The sequence below is a fragment of the Dendrobates tinctorius genome, unplaced genomic scaffold, assembly GCF_039654945.1.
Source record: "Dendrobates tinctorius isolate UK_male_01 unplaced genomic scaffold, ASM3965494v1 ptg000250l, whole genome shotgun sequence".
Lineage (NCBI taxonomy): Eukaryota > Metazoa > Chordata > Amphibia > Anura > Dendrobatidae > Dendrobates > Dendrobates tinctorius.
The window spans coordinates 25,360,001-25,380,000 of NW_027361917.1; the positions used below are offsets into that span (position 1 = coordinate 25,360,001).

Consider the following 20,000-nt stretch of genomic DNA (forward strand, 5'->3'; position numbering starts at 1 on the left):
GTATTAAATCGGGATTGTAAGAATTTAATAAATATTTGCATTCTGGAGCATTGATTCTACAACGTCTACCTTGTAAGATTTCGTCTGTTTCATCTACAAAAGTTAGAAATCAATTGATAACTGGACATTATCATTTGGGGGGGTCTCTACACTCTGTGATGGTAACCAATCAGTGCTGACCGTTCCTGGCTGTTGGGACACGCACTTTTCATGCAAGGGATAGTGATGCCGAGTTGTCAAATTCTTCATAAATATTCAAAATGGAAAATGGGAAGAATAAATGCTCCCGAATTGTTGCTTCATGGTGAATAAAAACACACATGAGCCATGCACAAAAGTGAACAGGTCGGTAGGACAGTGTTCACAACACCCAAAGACTGAAACACAGAAAAAACACAGTATAACAAACATGTAAAAATACTCTGTCTGTAAAAAATATGTAACAGTAAACAGCAAGTGCTAGTAAAAAGATAACAAAACAGGGTATTTAGTTGATACTTTCTTTTGCAAAAAATGTATACTAAGACGCTCCACCAATGCCAAGGTATACCCAGCTTAGAACAGTCCTATCTAATGTGTTTAAAACCTAATCATGTGAACAGTACCTGTATGAGCAGGGTTCAGAAAGGCAATGCCTGATGTGGATACGCTGTGCAAGACTGCTTTTTATGTGCATGGCTCACAAGAGAGGGGCGGGGATCTCCCAACTAGTAGTGGTGACTGGTCCTCCTACACAACTAAATTGCACAAATCTATATAAAATTATCTTTTGTGATCGGGCATTTTGTACATAGTAACAGGAATTTTAATTTCCTGCCAAATAATGATGTATTGTTAGCTGCAGATCCGTTCGGATAAACTGTAGCTGTAATGTTTTATCACTTTTAAATCCACGTAAAATGATTAATTTAATAGCTTTATCAGTGCTTGCAGCCCACTAAGCATTCACCTCCTTGCACCCATGACAGGACATTTGTGTTTTTTATAACCTATGCGCCTTATGTGAATCCTAATAATTGTTTGCATCCATGTGCATATGTATGTAGATTTTTCTGGGGGGAGAACAAAATGGAATTCTGCACAGACCCAAAATCTGAATCAAACCAGCAAATGTATTTTATACAAATTTTGGTTCAGGGCAATACTCCAAGTGATGCTCCCCCCAGAAAAGTCTATATTGCATTTACCTTTAACCCCTTTCTGACATCAGACGTACTATCCCATCCATGGGACCCGGGCCCCTATGCCCATAGACGGGATAGTACGTCTAGCGCGATCAGCGGCGCCCACGTGGTGAGCGCCGCTGATCGCGGCCGGGTGTCAGCTGATTAACACAGCTGACACCCGGCACAATGTGTCAGGGGCAGTCACGGACCGCCCCCGACACGTTAACCCCTTGCACACCGCGATCAAACATGCGCCGAAACAGTGGTCCCCCCCCCTACATATCAGGTATCAGCATACTCAGGACAAATTGCACAATAACTTTTGCAGTCCAATTTCTCCTGTTACCATTGGTAAAATAAAAAAAATTGAACCTGAAGTATGTTCATTTTTTTTTTTAAATATTCAAATTCCTGTGACGCACCTAAAGGGTTAATAAACTTCTTGAATGTGGCTTTGAGCACCTTAAGGGGTGCAGTTTTTAGAATGGTGTCACTTTTGGGTATTTTCTATCATATAGACCCCTCAAAGTGGCTTCAAATGTGATGTGGTCCGTAAAAATAAAACGGTGTTGCAAAAATGAGAAATCGCTGGTCAATTTTTAACCCTTATAACTTCCTAACAAAAAAAATTTGGGTTCCAAAATTGTGCTGATGTAAATTAAACATGTGGGAAATGTTACTTATCAAGTTTTTTGTGTGCCGTATCTCTGTAATTTAAGGGCATAAAAATTCAAAGTTGGAAAATTGCGAAATTTTCGCCAAATTTCCGTTTTGTTTCACAAATAAATGCAAGTTATTTGAATGAAATTTTACCACTATCATGAAGTACAATATGTCACGAGAAAACATTGTCAGAATCACCGGGATCCATGGAAGCGTTCCAGAGTTATGACCTCATAAAGGGACAGTGGTCAGAATTGTAAAAATTGTCCCGGTCATGAACATGCAAACCACCCTTGGGGGTGAAGGGGTTAAGGGAAAGTGAGTGAGGACACCTGAAGTGCAAGGACTACATGGGTGTACATGTTGTCCTGACACCAAATGGTAACTATCAGGACAGGGTGGAGCCCAGGCAGGAGGAGATTTCCAAAACTTTAAACATCCCAAGGAGCACTGTGCAAGTGATCATATTGAAATGGAGGGAGTATCATACCACTGCAAATCTACCAAGACCCGGCCGTCCCTCTAAACTTTCATCTCAAATGAGGAGAAGACTAACCAGAGATGCAGCCAAGAGGCCCATGATCACTCTGGATGAACTGCAGAGATCTACAGCTGAGTTGGACAGTCTGTCCATAGGCCAACAATCAGTCCTACACTGCACAAATCTGGTCTTTATGGAAGAGTGGTAAGAAGAAAGCCATTTCTCAACTATATCCATAAAAAGTGTCATTTAATGTTTGCAACAAGCCACCTGGGAGACACACCAAACATGTGGAAGAAGGTGCTCTGGTCAGATGAAATCAAAATCGAACTTTTTGGCAACAATGCCAAACGATATGTTTGGCGTAAAGGCAACACAGCTCATCACCCTGAACACACCATCCCCACTGTCATATATGGTGGTGGTAGCATCGTGGTTTGGGACTGCTTTTCTTCAGCAGGGACAGGGAAGATGGTTAAAATTGATGGGAAGATGGATGGAGCCAAATACAGGACCATTCTTGAAGAAAACCTGTTGGAGTCTGCAAAAGACCTGAGACTGGGACGGAGATTTGTCTTCCAACAAGGCAATGATCCCAAATATAAAGCAAAATCTAGAAAGTATGGGCAAAAATTTCAGTCTCTCGATGTACAAAACTGATAGAGCCGTACCCCAAGTGACTTGCAGCTGTAATCACCGCAAAAGGTGGCGCAACAAAGTATTAAGTTAAAGGGGCAGAATAATATTGCACGCCCCACTTTTCAGTTTTTGAATTTCCACAAAAATTTAAAATAACCAATAAATTTTGTTCAACTTCACAATTGTCTCCCACTTGTTGATTCTTCACCAAAAATTTTCATTTGCCATCTTTGTTTGAACCATATGTGGTAAAAGCTTGAAAAGTTCCAAGGGGCCGAACATTTTCGCAAGGGGCACTGTGTATGTGTGTATATATATGTATGTATGTATGTGTGTGTGTGTGTGTGTGTGTGTGTGTGTGTGTGTGTATATATATATACACACACACACCTCTCTCATGGGTCCTGTACAGTATGATGCATCTGCTATGCCTCAGCGTGATGTCCTCCGTGTTACACACATATGATACCCTCTATGTTCCCCCACCTAGTATGATGTTCCAAGTGTCCCCCTCTAAACATAGTATATATTATGCCCTCAGTGCCCCCCTCACAGAATATGGTAGTCCTAGTGTCCCCGCACGAATTGATGCCCTGGAGTGTCCTCCCACACACCGTATGATGCCACTACTACCCCCCACGGTGCTCCCGCACAGTGCAATATACCACACACGAGCATCCCTCTTGAGTAAAAACCATTCTCCCAAACTCCAGTGCCCTGTCACATCCCCAGCTGTGCTCCTCTGCTGCGGAGTTATGTGGCCAGAAGGTCTTTCCGCCAATACACAGACATGTTGGTGAAGCAAAGAGCTGACGCCTCCATTAGATTCCTCGGTATCTGTGTCCTGAGGACACAAACACAGTTGAAACCGTCTCCAGACTGACCAAGGTTTTATAGGCAGCTGCTCCCCCAGTTGTGTTGGTGATTGATGGGACAGCTGAAGCAGGGAGCCCCCTTTGTGAACAGGGCCTTGGGCAAGTGCCCGGCCCACCAACACCAGCCTTGTGTACACGTGAGAGTTCTTCTATACAGATTTAGGGTTGGACTCCCACAATTTATATCTATACTTGCAGAAGTGTATACATATGCCACGATCTCTAGAAGATGATAAAGAACAATGACACTTTGTTATAACTTTTGATTAATATGGTTATTTTGACGTTTAAGGAGGAAATCAAGAATTCTGCAGTATCGTGTCTAAACCTTCCACTTGTCTTTCCTTCATGGCATTTTAACTTTTCTCCTCTTTTCCAGGAACTAGCCTTTGATCCATATGAATCCTACGCTCAGGATATTTTACGACCAGGTTTTCATGATCACTTTCTTGGTCAGCTTTCAAAGCCCGGTGCTGCTCTTTATTTACAGGTATGTTGTAACCGAATTTCAGGCTTAATGAACCAACTGCAAACTTTTTTTTTTTTTTCTTTTGAAAAAATTAAGCTTTTTTTTTTTTTTCTTTTTTCTTTGCGCGTCAGGGCCCTCGGCATAGGTATGGCTCCCTTTTATGGCACCCACATCTGATATACATTTAGTCTATAAGAGTATGAGATGGGAATGCCATTTAATAGGCTGGCAGTCATGTGGTTTTGATATTCATGCCAATACAGGCAGTAAAATCTCCTAAATTTAAATTTACAATGCATTGGGTGCTGGTGCAATAGGGCAGACAGCTGGGGAGCTGGTCACGTTCTTAAATCATGTGACCACTGCCATCTTGAACCCAGTGGAATTTCATCTGGATATTGGCCATCCCATAATGTTGCCATATATTTGTACATTGCAATTCATCTTAGCATTACTTTAACCCAAAGAGCAAAAGTTCCTTGGTGACTTTATTGGTCCATTCCATACAACATAGGACTTGTGTCCCATACCGTTGTAGATGATGGAGGGATGCTTGCAAGTTGTCACCTGTGTGTATATACATGTCTGTCACAATGGTGTGGTATGTGCTTTGTTCTTGTGCTCTGCATTAGTCTGCAAAAACACATATATTTTTGGTTTGTTTGTTACTCCCAGTCTATAGGGGAAGGTTTTAAAGAAGCTGTGCAATACGTTTTGCCTCGGCTGCTTCTAGCTCCTGTTTACTACTGCCTGCACTACTTTGAATTTATTAAGGTAAGAGAACATTTATATCCTATGATGCTTCACATGTATTTTATTGAACTGTATACATTAGTTGGAGAAAGTCTTATAAATCTGTTATGAGGAGCCACGCAGACAAGGATGTGGGGATGAGGAGCCATGCAGACGAGGATGTGGGGATGAGGAGCCATGTATACCAGGATGTGGGGATGAGGAGCCATGTATACCAGGATGTGGGGATGAGGAGCCATGTATACCAGGATGTGGGGATCAGGAGCCATGTATACCAGGATGTGGGGATGAGGAGCCATGCAGACAAGGATGTGGGGATGAGGAGCCATGTATACCAGGATGTGGGGATGAGGAGCCAAGCTGACGAGGATGTGGGGATGAGGAGCCATGTATACCAGGATGTGGGGATGAGGAGCCACGCTGACGAGGATGTGGGGATGAGGAGCCATGTATACCAGGATGTGGGGATGAGGAGCCATGTATACCAGGATGTGGGGATGAGGAGCCATGTATACCAGGATGTGGGGATGAGGAGCCATGTATACCAGGATGTGGGGGATGAGAAGCCATGTATACCAGGATGTGGGGATGAGGAGCCATGTATACCAGGATGTGGGGATGAGGAGCCATGCAGACGAGGATGTGGGGGTGAGGAGCCACGCTGACGAGGATGTGGGGATGAGGAGCCACGCTGACGAGGATGTGGGGATGAGGAGCCATGTATACCAGGATGTGGGGATGAGGAGCCATGTATACCAGGATGTGGGGATGAGGAGCCACGCTGACGAGGATGTGGGGATGAGGAGCCACGCTGACGAGGATGTGGGGATGAGGAGCCACGCTGACGAGGATGGTGGGGATGAGGAGCCACGCTGACGAGGATGTGGGGGATGAGGGGACAATGCATACATGGCTTATAATCAAATCAATAAGTTTTCACAGATTTTTGTGGCAAAGTTAGGTGCCTAGGCTTATATTCGGGTCGCCGTATATACAGTACTCTTTTTTTTTTTTTTTTTTTTTTTTTTTTTTTTTTCCCCAATGATATGAGGGGCCTACTGTTGATGATTAACTTTTCCCTGTGTTAATTAGGAAAAAAATGAAAACCTGACTTTTTTAATGTATTACATTTTTTTTCCTGTATCTACAAGTCTTCACTAATTACATTATAAATGGATTCCACATTTCAATTTTCCAAGCAATTTTTTAAATATATTCGATGTGTGTGTTTAGTTGAGGGTTGTGGGTTTGACTGGCAGCAGCTATTTCTTCCTTTTTTTCCATTTATTTCACACTTGTCCAGCATTGTGTATACAGCAGAGATGGTAGTGAACCACCTCTGCCTTCTCTATGGATACTCGACTTACAATACAATGACGTGTCAGAACATCGCAGCAGAGTAATATCCCGACCTCCCGGATGTGTAAAGTCTTTGAGCAGACTGAAAGTAGGCGTATTGTGGAAAGCATCAGCCAGATCCACAACAAATCAAGTAGATTTAGAAACAAAATTGCCATTACCAAACATTTACACTGTATAAGTTATATACACTCGATTCTGTTTTTGGTTTCTGCTTTGTAGCAATTGGAAGAAAAAAGTGAGGACGAAGAAGATAAAGAATGTTTGAAACAATCCATAACTGCCTTGCTCAACCTTCAGAGCAGTATGGAAAGGATATGTTCAAAGAGCCTGGCCAAAAGACGTCTCAGGTACCCACAATATCCGAGCATCATCATAATAAATGAATGTGACCGATACATCGGGACATAATTACTACATAGTTCTCTGTATTCTTACACCAATCCAAGTTGTGTTTTTTATTTCCCTGTGCTGATCTGTTTGTCACCCTTGGTGAACAATGCATTTGAATTTTGAAGGCAGCCTGTCAAATGAAAATGGACTTTAATCTGCATGTAGTATAGTTTGACAGGAGGAATGGAGCAGCGGGATATACACTTATTTGGTAATACTAGTAATTATTTTAATTTCGTTAGTGATCATTCTTGACTTAGAAGTCCAGTGGGCGGCGGTCCTATTCATTGAGTGATTTTTCTCTCTGATTATGTCATAAATAACTAAGTAGGACTGTTCCCCAGATTCCTAAGGCCAGAAAAAAAAAAAAAAAAATTTGCAGGTTAGTTAATCTATTCCCACAAATGTGTATCTACCGGCTGTAAATCAAATGCTGCCTGCAGATTGGTCTGCATTTTCATTGTGACAAGTTGCTTTTTTTGGTCCCGGCTTCTGTAGAACAGTCCTTATATTAATTGAACTACATATAACCCTTTCATCATTGTAAAGTTCTTTTCGACACTATATGAACATGTGTTTTCCATGGTCTGAAAAAAAGCAAAGTACCCATAGTCAGAGATGGTAATATAATACAAAAAAAAGCCGTACTTGCTTGTATTACACCCCAGCTGCTCCATCGATGGGTTTCCTCTCTACCCTCTGATCTTCGATGATGTTTGGAATTCCCCACAAGACCTCTGCAGCCAATCACTTCCTAAATACACCTGAGGTCTGTTATTGGTTCCAGAGATGTCATTGATGTAGCCTGGAAAAATGAATATTAGTAGGAGAACTGAAGACGGCTTCTTTTGTTACTTTATTATAATTCCTGGATGCGGAAACATTCTTGCCCACAAAACTCTTATGGCTTGCCAAATGGAGTGAAATGTTCTGTTGATATAATCTATAGATGACTTGTCCTTGAGCCGCTGCATTACATCAACCTGTTCGGATAGACCTGGTTGTATCTGGCACACATAACAAGGGCCTGCTAAGGCATTTTCCGTGTATATGTGTGTATGTATATATATATAGATAGATTGATAGATAGATATACACAAACACAGTACAGACCAAAAGTTTGGACACACTTTTTCATTCAAAGAGTTTTCTTTATTTTCATGACTATCGAAATTGTAGATTCACTCCGAAGACATCAAAACTATGAATTGACACATGTGGAATTGTATAATTAACAAGGAAGTGTGAAACAACTGAAAATATGTCTTATATTCTAGGTTCTTCAAAGTAACCACCTTTTGCTTTGATTACTGCTTTGCACACTCTTGGCAGTCTCTTGATGAGCTTCAAGAGGTAGTCACCGGAAATGGTCTTCCAACAGTCTTGAAGGAGTTCCCAGAGATGCTTAGCACTTGTTGGCCCTTTTGCCTTCACTCTGCGGTCCAGCTCACCCCAAACCATCTCGATTGGGTTCAGGTCTGGTGACTGTGGAGGCCAGGTCATCTGCGTAGCACCCCATCACTCTCCTTCTTGGTCAAATAGCTCTTACACAGCCTGGAGGTGTGTTAGGGGTCATTGCCCTGTTGAAAAATAAACAATGGTCCAACTAAACGCAAACCGGAGGGAGTAGCATGCCACTGCAAAATGCTGTGGTAGCCATGCTGGTTCAGTATGCCTTCAGTTTTGAATAAATCCCCAACAGTGTCACCAGCAAAGCACCCCCACACCATCACACCTCCTCCTCCATGCTTCACTGTGGGAACCAGGCATGTAGAGTCCATCCGTTCACCTTTTCTGCGTCGCACAAAGACACGGTGGTTGGAACCAAAGATCTCAAATTTGGACTCATCAGACCAAAGCACAGATTTCCACTGGTCTAATGTCTATTCCTTGTGTTCTTTAGCCCAAACAAGTCTCTTCTGCTTGTTGCCTGTCCTTAGCAGTGGTTTACTAGCAGCTATTTTACCATGAAGGCCTGCTGCACAAAGTCTCCTCTTAACAGTTGTTGTAGAGATGTGTCTGCTGCTAGAACTCTGTGTGGCATTGACCTGGTCTCTAATCTGAGCTGCTTTTATCCTGCGATTTCTGAGGCTGGTGACTCGGATGAACTTATCCTCCGCAGCAGAGGTGACTCTTGGTCTTCCTGGGGCGGTCCTCATGTGATCCAGTTTCTTTGTAGCGCTTGATGGTTTTTGCCACTGCACTTAGGGACACTTTTTCAAAGTTTTCCCAATTTTTCGGACTGACGGGACCTTCATTTCTTAATGATGGCCACTCCTTTTTCTTTACTTAGCTGCTTTTTTCTTTCCATAATACAAATTCTAACAGTCTGTTCAGTAGGACTATCAGCTGTGTATCCATCAGACTTCTGCACAACACAACTGATGGTCCCAACCCCATTTATAAGGCAAGAAATCCCACTTATTAAACCTGACAGGGCACACCTGTGAAGTGAAAACCATTTCCGGTGACAACCTCTTGAAGCTCATCAAGAGAATGCCAAGAGTGTGCTAAGCAGTAATCAAAGCAAAAGGTGGCTACTTTGAAGAACCTAGAATATAAGACATATTTTCAGTTGTTTCACACTTTTTTTTTAATCATATAATTCCACATGTGTTAATTCATAGTTTTGATGCCTTCAGAGTGAATCTACAATTTTCATAGTCATGAAAATAAAGAAAACTCTTTGAATGAGAAGGTGTGTCCAAACTTTTGGTCTGTACTGTACATATATATGCATACATACATACATACGTGTGTGTATGTATGTATGTATATATATATATATATACACACACACACACACACACACACACACACACACACACACACACACACACTTAGACACATATACTTGCCTTGGCTTATTTTGGCCGGAATATGCTGACTTGTCTCGGCCCGTAAACTACGGATGAGAAATATACGGCTGATGGGAGCTGCCTCATAGAGAAAAATTGGTGTGCAATGCGTGGTTTTTACGCCTTACTCGTCCGTATTGCTCTCTAGTGTGATGCCGGCCTTACTCTGAGAGGAGCATTTCATGAGTATGAGTCTACAGGCGCTGAACATGGTCTTCTAGTGATAAAAACCCCTCCAAAATGTAGTCGTCTTTTTATGCCCCATGTATGCACCCTCCTTTACACCAGATCAGAACCCAAATCTTCTCATGCGATAACTGTTTATTTCTCGAGCACCAAGATCCACAGTGGCAAAGATTTCCTAGGGTATGTTCAAGTGGGACCTAGTAATCCACCTGCGTAACATTTAGATTTTTCTGCAGGGTTTATCTTTAATATCCCACATTTTCTGTGCAGGAAAAAACGCATCTTGATGGGTTTGCTGAAATCTCATCCACGTGGCCAGTATGGTCACCTTGTCGCTGTATTTCCATCCCTGGTGGACGCATCTTTACAATTATTGCCTCTGCCTTTCTTGTGTTTTTTATGTGACTTTTATATATTTTATTGTGGCACACAGCAGATTTTCTGTCATCAGCAGTGAATGTACAATTATTTTCTTTTTATGCACTTGTAAGCAATTGTAGTGGTATACTTGTTCTTGCTACGTTTTTTTTGCCTGGTCTGCTTAGTATAAACATGTGGAACAAGCAGAGAAGTGGGAGAGTCCATGCCTTGGCTTTTGTTTTTAAAGGAAGTGACATTAAAGACCGGCAATTCTTATTGTCCCAAGCTATTAAAATAAACTGTCACTGTGACCTGCAGCTCGAGTCTCTTACAGGAGCGTTGAATGCTCAAGAAGTGTCCGTTTTCCAGGTTTGAGCACGCAGAAGGCTTTACTTTTATTGCTCTTAGCACTTGTTTTACTAGTTTTGTGACATTTCACTTTTGACATAAAGCTTATTTATTGCATTATTGCTGCTTTGGATAGGTAAACTGAAATGTTTTGTTAGTAAATATTATGCAGATTGATCACTTTGTATTTATGGACAGAGACTGGTGTACTTACTGTGAAAATTCATTTCCTAATCTCTTTATAATTCTGACATTACACTGAGCCAGTGTTGGGCTCAAAAAATGCCAGTTCTTGTAACATGCATGGCATTTTTCCAAAAAGAAATATACAGCCATTCTGAATTTCTGCCACAGATTTTCAAAGTAAGCAGAACAGGCTCATCAGGTATACTAGATCCCTTTGGTGATAGTTTGCATTGGGCAGTTTGCTTACAGATCTACTTTCATTGTCTGTTTAAACCATACACTACATACTGTACAGATATGAGGGCTGTGACCACACGTGTCTTTGTAGAAACCTAAACAATATTGCCAATAGATGGGGGGGGGGGGGGGAGATTTATCATTATAGGAATTTTTTTAGACAATTTTGCACATTCCTGCATTACAAAATTTGTGCCAATTTTATTGGTGTCACACAATATTTGATACGTTTTGGTACTTGTTTAGTGAACTGGCTGCAGCTGATTTTCCACTTATTACACCATTTCCAACTGGGATTAGTTACCAGTTTTTAACACGGCACAGTTGGTTAAGATGGCGTAAACCTTATATGTGCTGCAAACCACATCCATATTACACCTAAAAAATATCAAAAAGTCCTACAAAGGTTATGCAATAGTGATGAGCGAACGTTCTCGGGTAAGGTGTTATCCAAGCACGCTCGTGTACTAGCCAAGTGACTTCGCCGTGCTCGAAAAATATGTTCCCGTCCCCGCTGCTGCATGTCTCATGGCTGTTTGACAGCCCCAACACATGCAGGGATTGCCTGTTTGTTAGGCAATTCCCGCATGTGTTGCTTCTGTCGAACAGCCGCGAAACATGCAGCCGTGGGGACTGGAATATATTATTCAAGCACGGCAAAGTCATAACACCTTATACGAGCTCGTTCGCTCATCACTATTCTGCAACAAAACTTGTCACTTTTTTTTTACCACCAAAAAACTACTGAAGAAAGCCATGATAAATTCTCCCCTTCTCCATCGCTTCATTGGGGGACACAGGAAGCCATGGGTGTATGCGGCTGACACTGGGAGCCTTACTACCATTTTTTGCCTTCTAAACGTAGTGTTTTAACGCTTTAATCAGATGATTGATATTTTTAGCTTTAATTTTTCCTTTTTCTTGATTTGGAAGATTGAAACCAGCGACTGTGCGCGTGATATTATCCTAGTAATGCCTCTCTTTCATCCACAGTGAATCCGCATGTCGGTTTTATAATCACCAAATGAAGGGAAAGCAATTAGCCATTAAGAAAATGAACGAAATTCAGAAAAACATTGACGGATGGGAGGGAAAGGACATTGGACAGTGCTGTAATGAATTCATCATGGAGGGCGCCCTCACCCGAGTAGGGGCGAAGCACGAGAGACACATATTCCTTTTTGATGGCTTGATGATCTGTTGCAAGTCAAATCATGGCCAACCAAGGCTACCGGGTGCAAGCAACGCAGAGTATCGGCTGAAGGAGAAGTTCTTTATGCGGAAGGTACAGATCAATGACAAGGATGACACTAACGAGTACAGACATGCGTTTGAGATTATTTTAAAAGACGAGAACAGTGTTATTTTTGCTGCAAAATCGGCAGAAGAAAAAAATAACTGGATGGCTGCCTTAATATCGCTGCAGTACCGAAGTACTTTAGAGCGAATGTTGGACGGGACTATAATGCAGGAGGAGAAAGATGAGCAACTGCGGCTCCCCAGCTCCAAGCTGTATAGGTTCGCTGAGCCGGACTCAGAGGAGAATATTATATTTGAGGAAAACGTACAACCCAAATCTGGTATTCCCATCATCAAGGCCGGGACTGTAGTAAAACTCATCGAAAGACTAACTTATCACATGTATGCAGGTATGTCATCCCATGTTATAAACACAGTATTAAACGTTCTGGCACAGGGCACTTTATGGGCACCACAATATTTTTACAAAGCTTGCAATTCAACAATTTTACGAGGGCATGGATATATTTTTCTCCTGTGTAATGTTAGTCATTATGTGTCCAATGTTATTCTTTTCCTTGTAACTAGTGATGAGTGAGCGTGCTTGGATAAGGTGTAATCCATGCTCTGGTGATAACAGTGACTTCGGTGTGCTCGAATAATATGTTCGAGTCCTCGCGGCTGCATGTCTCGGGGCTGTTCGACAGCCACATCACATGCAGGGATTGGCTATCCTTGCATGTGTTGCAGCTGTCAAAAAAACCGCGAGACATGCAGCCGCGAGGACTCGAACATATTATTCGAGCACACCGAAGTCACTGTTATCACCAGAGCATGGATTACACCTTATCCAAGCACGCTCACTCATCACGACTTCTAACCAGCCCTATTCTGAAGATATGCCCGTCCCACTTGTGGGAGCAACATCTCAGACATTTGTCAGCCACAATATGGGGAAGGTGATGAAATATCATTATAGGTTCTACTTTCCCCTCGCTCTGTTGGTCCTTTCAGTGATTTACTGCAGCGGCCACGATCACGCGGCCATCACTGGTGGATGTTTTACAAAGACCAGTGGAGCAGCAGGGATTTTCCAGAACAGTTTAATTTATTTTCATATTTTTTCACCTGCCCTGGTTTGTGGCTGTTTAACAAGCACAAATCTTGGACCACTTTTTCACTGCTTTAAAGATATCCTTTTTTTTTTTTATTATTGTAAATGTATATATACATACTTGTGTGGTCCACATATTACACTGATATGTGCTCTATGTAGATCTACATGTTAGGCTACTTTCACACTAGCGTTTCCTGGAGCTGCGGAGGGATGCGCATGGCCGCACCTCCTCCGGTCAGCTCTGCCTATGGGCGCATGACTCTGCATGCGACCTGCGTACCCTATCTTTTGCATTGGGTACACAGGCCGTGCCCAGGTATGCGTTTGCCGGCGCATGCGTCCTTTTGACGGTGCTCTGAGCGCACCAAAATGCAACACGGTGCGTTTGGCGCAGGTCGGCGCACCGTCGAAAGGACGCATGCGCCGGCAAACGCATACCTGCGCACGGCCTGCGTACCCAATGCTAAAGATGGGGTACACAGGTTGCATGCAGCGTCATGCGCCCATAGGCGGGCTGACCGAAGGAGGTGCGGCCGTGGGCGGAGCTTCACAGCGGCCGTGCGCTGCCCTCCGCAGCTCCAGGAAAAGCTAGTGTGAACATAGTCTTACACACATACGTGTAAGGTATAGCCCACGTATGGGTTTTTTATATTGCACTCATCTATTATGGCTGCTCTATTGTGAATTTGTAGTTTGGTTTCCGGACTCTCTTTTTTATTGATTTTAAAAAATACTTGATGGCTCCACCCCAGGACAAACGTCTATTTCTTCAGCTTTGCAGTAAAAGTTGGCTTTTTTTCCCCCCACTGAGCAAGAAGTGACGATAACGGAACAAGGGGGTTCTTGTCTGCAAGCTGAAGACAATTATCTGCAGTGGTTACTTTATTTTTGGAAGCCAAACTTCTGCTCCTGTCCTAATGAGTAACGTCTGCAGCATCCAGCGCAAGGAAATGACTTGTCTGTTATCTTGTCCTTCCCAATTAATTGCGTTCCATAGTTGCTGTTTGGGTCCTGACTCTCTCCTACAAAGTATTGTTCTCCAAGTCGGAGGAGATCTATTTCTGGTTCTTCTTTTTTTTTTTTTTTTTTCCTTACATTCAAAAATAGCATTTGTGCGTCATCAAGAAGTCTGTTTCCTTTCTTAAGGAATTCAAGGGACATTGTTTAGAACTAATTGTAGGTCACAGTATTGTTTTCTGCTATCTGTAAATTGCCGCATTCTGCTGTACAAGAACACAGACTATGAAGAATGGCCGTTATTGTCTTTTTTTTCGGTAAAGTTCCACATTAGAGAATGTATTGGAGAATTACATGCACTACAGTTGTCTAATATAATTATATTATTAAAAATCCTGTTTATGGTCAGTGGGTTCAGTAACTGCCCCTTCAGATCTCTTCCAGCTACCAAGTCCCGTCTGTGGCCAGGGTCACACGACCATAGATTTTCTCATCTGAGAGAATCGGGATGATTATAAACCATAGCACAGGTGAGGAACAGATGGAGAACAAAACGTCTCCATCTCTATCCTGTGAGTCTGCAAAAATGTCACTGCACTCAGATGTCACCAGAGTGCAGTCCGATGGTTTTCACACACTCATAGACTTGAATGGGTGAGTGTTCTGATTTCAGAGTGAAATCGCTGCATACTTCGCCTTTTTTTTTTTCACAGATCGTCAGTGGAAAAAAATTGATCATCAGCACTGCCACATTGAATAACATTGGCCTGAGATGACATTCATCCGACTTGTATGCTCGTGTGACCCAGCCTATGGCTGTCCTACACTAGTGTCTGCTGCTTAAGAGTCTGACAACAATATCAATCCCAACAATGATGTTACCTGTAAGAATCTATACTCGTCTGGTCTCATTAAAGAGAACCAATAATATATATATTTTATTATTATTATTGATTTATTTTTTGAGTATAAGCAGTTATTCAGCACATTTTTTTTTTGTGCTGAAAATGCCCCCCAATAGCTTATGCTCACTCGGGGCATTGTTTTAGAAGATGGAGGAGCAGCGGGTCACGGGACGCAGGAATTGGCGGCTGCAGCTAACTCCTGTGCCTGCTGCTAAATAGAAATGAATATTCATGTCTCTGCAATAGCTCACAATGTGTCAGCCGCAGCCATCAGCTTCCAGCAGCATCTGGGCAATCGCGTGTCCCCGCTACTTAAGAGAAATGAATATTTACTTCTCTCCACTTCCATAGGCATGGAGCGCAGTGAATATTCGTTCCCTTAAGTAGCGGTGGGAACATGTGATCACCCGGCGGCTGCTGCTACTGGCACCAGAACAAGATGCTGTGAGGGAGCGCAGGAATGATAAGTAGGATTGATTTTTTTTTTTTTTTATGATGGGGGCCATTCATACCAGGATAAGGATGAGGGGGCCATGCATACCAGGATAGGCGTGTGGGGGCCATGCACACCCGGATGGGGAGGAGGGGGCCATGCACACCCGGATGGGGAGGAGGGGGCCATGCACACCCGGATGGGGAGGAGGGGGCCATGCACACCCGGATGGGGAGGAGGGGGCCATGCACACCCGGATGGGGAGGAGGGGGCCATGCACACCCGGATGGGGAGGAGGGGGCCATGCACATACAGTACACATACAGCTCTGGCAAAAATTAAAAGACCACTGCAAAATTTTCAGTTTGTCTGATTTTTCTTTTTATAGGTATATTTTTGAGTAAAATGTAAATTGTTCTTCTAAACTACTGACAACATGTCTTTGAATTTCCAAGCACTAAAATTTTGTATTTTCAGAAAATGAGAAATTGTCAAAATAACAAAAAATGCAGTGCTTGCAGACCTCAAATAATGCTAAGAAAACAAGTTCATAATCATTTAGAAACAACAATACTAATGTTTTAACTCAGGAAGAGTTCAGAAATCAATATTTTATGGAATAACCATGATTTTTAATTACAGCTTTCATGCGTCTTGGCATGCTTTCCACTAATCTTTCACATTTCTTTTGGGTGACCTTATGCCACTCCTGGTACAAAAATGTAATCAGTTCTTCTTTGTTTGGTGGCTTGTGACTATCCATCTTCTTCTTGATTACATTCCAGAGGTTTTCAATGGGGTTCAGGTCTGGAGATTGGGCTGCCCATGACAGGGATTTGATGTGGTGGTCCTTCATCCACACATTGATTGACCTAGCTGTAGGGCATGGTGCATGTCCTGCTGGAAAAAACAGTCCTTAGAGTTGGGGAACACTGCCTAAGTAGAAGGAATCAGATGATTTTTCCAGGATAACCTTGTATGCGGCTTGATTCATACGTCCTTCGCAAAGATTAACCTGCCCAATTCCAGCCTTGCTGAAGCATCCCGAAATCACCACCGATCCTCCACCAAATTTCACAGTGGGTGCAAGACACTGTGGCTTGTGTGCCTCTCCAGGTCTCAGTCTAACTATTAGATGACCAGGTGTTGGGCAAAGCTGAAAATTAGACTCATCAGAGAAGATTACCTTACTCCAGTCCTCTATGGTCCAATCCTTATGGTCTTTGGTAAACTTCAGCTTCCTTTGCTTCTTATTGATGAAAGGTTTTTTTCTAGCTTTACATGACTTGAGCCTTGCCTCTAGGAGCCTGTTATGAACTGTTCTTGCCGTGCACTTCACCCCAGCTGCCATTTGCCATTCCTTTTGTAGGTCATTTGATGTCATCCTGTGGTTGCTGAGTGACATTTGAATAAGATGACTGTCATCCCGGTCAGTGGTCATTACTTTTGAGATAGTACTAGCACTTGTTTTGCCATCCAGCTTGTCCTATTGCAAGAGGATTGTGAACACCACAGCAGATTTTTTTATATTTTCCTTCGTTAAATAAGATTTGGTTCAGGTGATCACCTAATCAGAAGCACATTATGTAGAAGGAGGTATACTCTGGTTGGAATTCAATTGACACTGGAATGGCTGTCGGACATGTAGAGAACCTTTATTTTTTATAAAACTGTGGAGTTTTCTCTTAATTTTTGCCAGAGATAGAGATCTGGCCAGTAGTTCTCTCATAAAGAGTATTGCCTCTGAGGTAACTGTATTGCACTTCTCTCTTTCCTTTTTTTTTATGCAGCAGTGATCAGTACAGGGAAGTAGTTGAAGCTGAACAAAAGCTAGAGGAAGGAATTGGCTAAATTTAAACCCCTGGTGACTTTAGGGCCCGTCACACTAAGCGATATCACTGGTTTTTGTGACGTTATAGCCAGGGCTGTGGAGTCGGTAAGCCAAACCTGCGACTCCGACTCCTCAATTTCCCTTACACCGACTCCACGACTCCGACTCCGACTCCCACACATATTGCTTATATTTAAGTGAAAAATTTATTGTAGTACAATGTGAACCTCAGACATTTAATCATTTTTATGATCCAATAATCAAGATGTTTAGATAGAACAGAATATATATTGGTGTACTACCCGGTTTTCATTCTTTTTAGTACAGATACGATATGGATAGACAGATATGGATAAATGGATAGAGCAGATTTCTAATCTGCTTTTGCTATTGAGTAACATTATCTATGAGCTCAAAAACCTTTCAGGTGATGCAGTTTTTTAAAAAGATGATCAGCTTTTGCAGCGGAAAAACGTATCCTCAAAAAACACAGGAAAAACGCTGTGTGTGAATGTAGCCTTAGATCAGGAATATAACAGCCATTTATAGGATATTTCATAACTTTCCCAAACTTCTATTAAAAAATATTCAGCACATCCTGCATTGAATTACTGTACCCAATTTATTATATATTTTAGGAGTCGGAGTCGGTCCATTTTATACCGACTCCAACTCCGACTCCACGAAAATGAGCACCGACTCCGACTCCACGACTCCGACTCCGACTCCACAGCCCTGGTTTATAGCGATATTGCTAGCGATATTGCTATGTCTTATACCTCCAACCGCTCCCCCCGCTGGTATCGATGATCGCGCGAGAACGGCCTGGACCGTTTCTCGTCGTCAGCTTCCTGCTGTGGCGACGAGCGACGCGGGCGAGAGACTTCTTCATCGCCTCGTCTGACAGGTAAGTAGCGACCGCCGACCGTTGCTATGTCGCTGGTGAGATCTGCCTGTGTGGCAGCTCACTAGCGACCACTTGGCGATGCACCAGCGATCCTGACCGGGTCATATCGTTGTCGAGATCGCTGTTGCATCGCTAAGTGTGACAGTACCTTTAGTGTGCATCCTTAGGCCTCTTTCACACTTCAGGTTTTTTAGCATCAGTTCAAATCCGCCAAAAAGTCAGAGAAGCGGATCCGTTCTGAACTGATGCAAACGGATGGCACAGGATCCGTTTTTAGACGGATCCTGAAAATGAGGAAATATAAAGGAACTGCTGGCCGGAGAGAGAGAGGGAGAGAGAGAGAGGAGAGAGAGAAGAGAGAGAGGGAGAGAGAGAGAGAGGGAGAGAGAGAGAGAGGGAGAGAGGGAGAGAGGGAGAGAGAGAGAGAGGGAGAGAGAGAGAGAGGGAGAGAGAGAGAGAGGGAGAGAGAGAGAGAGGGAGAGAGAGAGAGAGGGAGAGAGAGAGAGAGGGAGAGAGAGAGGGAGAGAGAGAGGGAGAGAGAGAGGGAGAGAGAGAGGGGGAGGGGGAGAGGGGGATATGGAGATGAAAGTTTGTCCGGCACCCAGAAAGAATGTCGGGTAAAATCAGTGTCTGGAGGATCCGCCACAGAAAAAAAACGTTGCAAGCTCCATTTTGAAATCTTTGAGGATGGTGACGGACAGCAACTTTTGGCGGATCCTCACAAAAAACGGATGCAACGGACAGCAATCCGCCATTAATGCAAGTCAATGGGGAAAAAAAACGGATCCTCAAAAGAAAATTGAGGATCCGTTTTTTTCAAAACCTGGCGGATTGTGACTGATTGTAAAAAACGGAAGTGTGAAAGAGGCCTAATCTGCTGATTTAGGTTGATAGAGTGCGGCTGGAGGTCACTAAAGACCATCTAGAAAAAGGCAGAACTGGAATACTAACCTCCTCCCCCCATCTTGTTGTGATCTCTCTATTATTCATACCACACCAGTTAAGCAGTCATGGTGGATATAGGTCCTTTACCCCAATTTTTTTTTTTTTTTTTTTTTTTCAATTTTCCCAGGCTTATTTATTGCAGGAGAGGTTTGCTGACTATTTCCGCTGCAAAATGTTAAGCACTCGTGAGGAAATCGAGTGTCTGGCCACATATTTTCTGGCTTTAAATAGAACCTCAGTCCTGATGTACCTACAGTCCTTTAGGCATTGTTCAGGGTCAGTAAATAGTAGACAAGTCTTGGTGTCCTCTGTGATGTGGATTCGCATACAGTCATGTAGTAACTGACCCACTTGGGCCCATTATTCCCTAATCTCTGGATAATCCCATGGGTGAAAAAAAGATTCCCGGACCCCTGTGACTTTTGGAGCAGTCATCCCAGAATTGGACGATGTACCCTGTGCATGCATTTTAGATGTGGTACAATATGTACCCGTGAAGAATAAAGAATTGTGTGGCTCTTTCAGTATCGTTAGGGGAAACTTGTTTAAGGGCTTCCCAGGCGAGCTTCCAGTGTTCATTACTTATCGGTCCTACATCTGTCGCCCACTTGCTTCTCAATGGGTAATGTAGCTCCTTGACGGCAGTAAGGCATGTAAATAGAAGATCCAGGTAGATCCACTAGTACCCGGGGA

At 42.9% G+C, this 20,000-nt stretch overlaps 1 protein-coding gene across 1 annotated transcript in view; it reads left to right on the forward strand.

The window, feature by feature from the left end:
* Positions 1–20,000, forward strand: part of SOS1 (SOS Ras/Rac guanine nucleotide exchange factor 1) — a 176,346-nt gene that overhangs the window by 114,071 nt on the left and 42,275 nt on the right. The window contains exons 7-10 of the mRNA XM_073557542.1: positions 4,204–4,314; positions 4,969–5,067; positions 6,628–6,755; positions 11,967–12,622. Of these exons, the coding sequence (XP_073413643.1) occupies positions 4,204–4,314; positions 4,969–5,067; positions 6,628–6,755; positions 11,967–12,622 (994 nt within the window). The remainder of the gene's footprint in view (positions 1–4,203; positions 4,315–4,968; positions 5,068–6,627; positions 6,756–11,966; positions 12,623–20,000) is intronic.